The 4,743-nt window shown below is 60.0% G+C and overlaps 1 protein-coding gene across 1 annotated transcript in view; it reads right to left on the reverse strand.

The window, feature by feature from the left end:
* Positions 1-656: 656 nt before the first annotated feature.
* The window catches only part of LOC120511779, a 7,614-nt gene continuing 3,527 nt past the window's right edge, over positions 657-4,743 (reverse strand). The window contains exons 3-7 of the mRNA XM_039729286.1: positions 1,678-1,921; positions 1,511-1,594; positions 1,110-1,131; positions 940-1,019; positions 657-854 (exon numbers count right to left, since the gene is read on the reverse strand). Coding sequence (XP_039585220.1) covers positions 745-854; positions 940-1,019; positions 1,110-1,131; positions 1,511-1,594; positions 1,678-1,921 — 540 coding nt within the window. The 3' untranslated portion in view covers positions 657-744. The remainder of the gene's footprint in view (positions 855-939; positions 1,020-1,109; positions 1,132-1,510; positions 1,595-1,677; positions 1,922-4,743) is intronic.

Genomic DNA, 4,743 nt, shown 5'->3' on the forward strand with positions numbered 1-4,743 from the left:
GGTGTTGTTGTCCTGGAGCCAGGGACATCATGCCAGTTGTGCCCAGGGGACTGTGGCAGTGTCCCCGTGTCCCCACAATGCCCACCAGGAGCAGCTGGCCTGGGATCAGACCCAGCTGTGCCAGTGTCCCTGTGTCCCCATGCCAGTGTTGCTCTTATGTCCTCGTGTCCCCAGTGCCACAGCTGTGCCACTGTCCCAGTGTCCCAGTGATGTCCCCGTGTCCCCAGTGCCCAGCAGGAGCAGCTGGCATGGGAGCAGGACCTGTCTCTGACACCCCACCCTGTGCCATGGCCTGATCCTGACTGCCCTGGAAAAGGGGAGGCTCTGGAACCCCCACAGGGCCTTGGTGCCATCCTGGTGTGGGGAACATGGCAGAGGAAGGGTTTGGGACAGGGGACAAGAGAATCCAGAGCCTCCTGAAGGCCACTTTGGCCATCAGAGCAGTGAAGGTCCAGCGCCCTGCCAGGTTCCTCTGGCCGAGGAAACGTGCTGGGGAAAATGTCTGGGGTTTTTTCCTTGTTGTTGCTTTCCCTGGAAATTGTTCCTTTTGTGACCATTTGGAGTCTGAAGCTTGTTGCTGTTGTTGTCGGTTTTATTCTGTCTCGTTGCTGTTTCAGGAAATTCTTCTTCTCTCAGCCCTTTGGGATCTTTGTGCCTCCACAGGGAGGGACAGGGGCAGTTTTTTAGTGGCAGCACACACAGGAGCATGTGCCCATGGGTGGGGACCCCCAGTGCCCCCCAGTATCACAGCACATTCCCGTAGATGTCACCGGGTTCCCGTGGTTGCCCCTGGTGTCCCCACAGCTCCGCGTAGGTCACCTGCGGATCCTGGAGTGTGGTGGCATGCGGGGACCCTGCGAGAGACACGGGCTGTGGGATCTGGGTGGGGTGACACTGGTGGGTGACGTGCCCCTCTGTGTGTGTCCCCCCTGTACTCACCCCCTGTTCCCTTGGTGACCACGACGTGGCTGTACAGCACCTCCCCCTCCTCTGGGGGGGCCGGGGGATCCGGGGGGACCCTGAGGGATTAAAGGGGGTGTGGGGGAAGGAATGGGAGGCCTTGGGGGTTGGGGTAAAAGGAGAGAGTGTGGTTTGAGCCCCCCACTCACCTTTCTTGGTGCTTCCTGGCAGCTGAAGAGGAAAGAGGGGAGGGGTGACTGTGGGGTCCCAAGGCCCTGACCCCTCTCAGGATTCCTGAACCCCCACAGGACCCTTTCAGGACCCCTAAGCATCCTTGAAGCTCCCCAGAATTCATGAACCTCCCGAGTGCCCCCTCAAAGAACTGTGCCTCAAGAACCCAAAGCCTGGCAGAGACAGATACCCCCCCAAACACCCCCAGGGATCCTGAAAGAGCCACCAACATCCCTGCAGGACACTCCAGCACCTCCCCAATCCCTACAGGACCCTCAGACAAGGTCACAGTTCTGGGGCTGTCGGTGCTGCCCTGTTGCTCCCCAAATCTGGGCACCTCTACAGCTCCCTGGACCTCTGTCCCCCCATTGTCACCCACCCACACGGTGCCAGCGGTGCCAGGCCACAATGACACCCACGAGCAGGAGCAGGAACAAAAGGGCCCCTCCGACCCCTGCGGCCACTGCAAGAAACAGAGGGGGACACATCAGGGTCACCCATCACGCCAGGGGTCCTGCACTCCCTGGTGGCCCCATGTGACCCCACCTGTGACCCAGGGTGAGCCAGGTGTCACCTCCAGGGCCAGCTCTGGGCTGAGTGCCCGGAACACGCGGTGCCCGTCCTGTCCCAGCTGGTTGGTGGCCACGCACTGGTAGGTGCCCGAATGTCCCACATCGATGTCCCCCAGCTCCAGGAAGGGACCCCGGGCCACCTCCTGCCCGTTGTTGGGGACAGCGGGGTGGGGCCATGGCATCCCCTGAGGACTCACCAGCGAGGCCGAGGGTCTGGGCTGGAAGGGAGAAGGGACAGGGCTCAGTGGGGGTGGCACTGTGGGGACAGCAGCAAGGGAACACGGGGTGTGGGGGCTGTCCCCACATGGTCTCTGTGGGGACACTGGTGTGGCACAGATGTCTGGAGGACAGGGACACAGCACCCAAGCCATGCTCAGGCATGGGGACCCTGTGCTGGCTCAGGTCACCCCTGCCAGCCCCACAGCCACATCCCCATGACCCTGTGCCCGTGGTCCCACTCCTCTGGCACCTGTCCCCATGGCCCACGCACAGGGTGCTTGTCCCCTTGTCCCTGTCCTGCATCCCTGTATCCCTGTCCCCACAGCTGCCCCAGCCCCAAGGCTCTTTCACATCCTTTTCCCCACATCTCCATCCTCCTGTTCCTGTTCCCACATCCCAGTTCCCCTCCCTGTCCCCAAAGCCACCCCACAACTCTGCTCACTCTGGGCTCCATGCCCTGCTGGCTTTGGGGACATCAGGGGACCCTGCAGCCCCCCTGTGCCCCCTCCTCTCCCCATGCCTGGGCTGTCAGGCCCGTGCCCGGGGCACTCACCCCACAGGAGCAGCGCCACCTTCCCGGCCATCCCGCTGTCCCCAGCCATGCGGACTGGCTGTCACTCGCTGCTTTGGCCACCGCTCCCCTGGCTGGCAGCTCTTCGGATGAAGGGGAAGGAAGCGAGGTCACGTCTTGTCCCCAAGTGTTGATGGCCCTTGGTGGGGGCAGGGTGGCAACAAGCTGGGAACAGACTGGGGACATGATGGGATAGTCAGCAGATATGGTGAGGGATGCTCTGTGCAGGAGAGGGGGGCTCAGGGGATGTAGAGAACCAAGGATGGGTGTCCAGGAGAATGGGGGACCAGGGGAATTGGGGTCTCCATGCCTGGGGGGATTCAGGGTTGGGGGTGCTGTGGGAACATGGTCCCCAGGGATTTGGGGTCATGGTATGTGGGTGCCAGGGTTGGGGATGCAGGGGGGAAAAGGGACCCTTGGGAATAGTGGTTCTGGGTGAAGAAGCAGCCCATGGGATGGGATCAAGGCTGTGGTGGTCCTGGGCAATGGCAGTCCTGGGATGGGGGTCCCCAGGGAGGAGAGATCAAGGCAATGGGTGGTGGCCCTTGGTGGGGGCAGGGTGGCCACAGGCTGGGGACCGGATGGGGATGAGGCTGGGTGGGACAAGGTGAGATTTGTGGTTCCCAGGAGTGGGGGGCTCAGGGGTTTTGGGGAGGCAGGGATGGGTGTCCAGGGGAATGGGGAGTGCCAGGGATGGGGTCCATGGGTATACGGATCCTGAGGAGGGTGGAGTCACTGGGAATGGGGGTGGCTATGGGAATGGGGGACCCCAGGGCTGGGGGACTCAGAGACGGGAGTGCCAGGGGAACGTGAGCTCCAGGGATTTGGGGTCATGGCATGGGTGTGACAAGGATGGACTGCCGGGGGAATGGGGGGTCCCGTGGGAATGGGGGTTCCTGGGAGAATCAAGGCCCCTGGGGAAGGGAGATTTCAGGGGATGGAATGAACATGAGAAGGTTCCTTGGGAATGGGGTGCTGGGCAATGGAGGCACTGGGGAATGTCAGTACTGGGATGGGGGTCCCAGGCAAGGTGAGACATAAGGAATGGGGTTCCCAAGATGAGATTTCCAGGGGAATGGATGTCCCAGGGATGGGCAGTGGCTGTGTGGGCACAGGGGTCTCAGCTCGTTGCCTGGGTGCCTCAGAATTTGGGGTGAGCCAGAGCCAGCAGTGCCCCCATAAGGTGCCAATGGCCTGGGGGTCATCCCAGACATGTTCTGATGGGCTCTGGGTCAGTGGAGCTGCTGCAGAGGTGAGAATTCTGTGGGGGAACAAGTCCTCCCTGTGGTTTGCTCAGCCCTGCAAGAAGCACAAACCCCAAAGGGAGCCCAAGCAGTGGCTCTGCAAGGCCCTTTGATGGTTTTCAGAGCAGGGCTGGCTGGAAACTGCCCCCGCAGGGGCAGCTGTGAGGGAACCAGTGTGGAGATGCAGCAATTGATCATTTTGTCTCTTGCAGGGACGTTCTGAGAGTACCCCAGAAATTCTGCAAAGACAACAACAATCTGCTCAACAATCTGACTGGGTCCCTCTTCCTTCCTGTCTCAAACCTGCAGCCTTTTGGAACGGCCGAAGAAGAATATTCGCATTCTGGTGTGGCTGCACTGGACCTGCTTACTGACTGTCTCTGGATTCTGGAGAGCTACGGGGAACGGGATAACTGGAACGGCCTTTAGCTAATGTTGAACTGCACATGTTACTAAATTACATAAAGACATATATTAAGGGAATGCTACAGATGCTAAGAAACCAGGAAAGTGTTTATTTATATCTTTAAAAGATGCTTCTTTGTAGGAAGCCCACTTCTAAAAGTGCAAAACTTTAGAAATATTTTTAAGTGAATTTAAAGCACTAGTTTAGAATCCTACATGAATAAAAACATATCTTCTCCAAAATAACTGGGTGTGGCATGAAGCCACCAGAGGTGCTGTTGTGGATCCAAGACCTGACTGGGGTCAGGTGCTGCCTTCCTTCCATTTGGGATCATGGAGAGCGGTCACAGGTGTTGGGTAGGGCGTGTGCCAGGGACATTGCTACTCTGCACCTATGCTCTGGGATCCTGCCTGTTGCCTTGGCAGCTGCTGCCCACTGCCGGTGGTAGTGCTGGGACTGAATGGTGCCCGTGAGTTTGCAAAAGGAGCGATTTCCCCTCCTGGCTCCCGCCCGAGGCCGCCATGGCCCCTGAGGGGATCGAGCTCGACCGGGGCGCCCCCTGCTGGCCGGGAGCGCTCCCTGCAGCGCCCCCTGCTGGCC

The sequence above is a fragment of the Passer montanus genome, unplaced genomic scaffold (genome assembly GCF_014805655.1).
Source record: "Passer montanus isolate IOZ18808 unplaced genomic scaffold, ASM1480565v1 scaffold686, whole genome shotgun sequence".
NCBI lineage: Eukaryota > Metazoa > Chordata > Aves > Passeriformes > Passeridae > Passer > Passer montanus.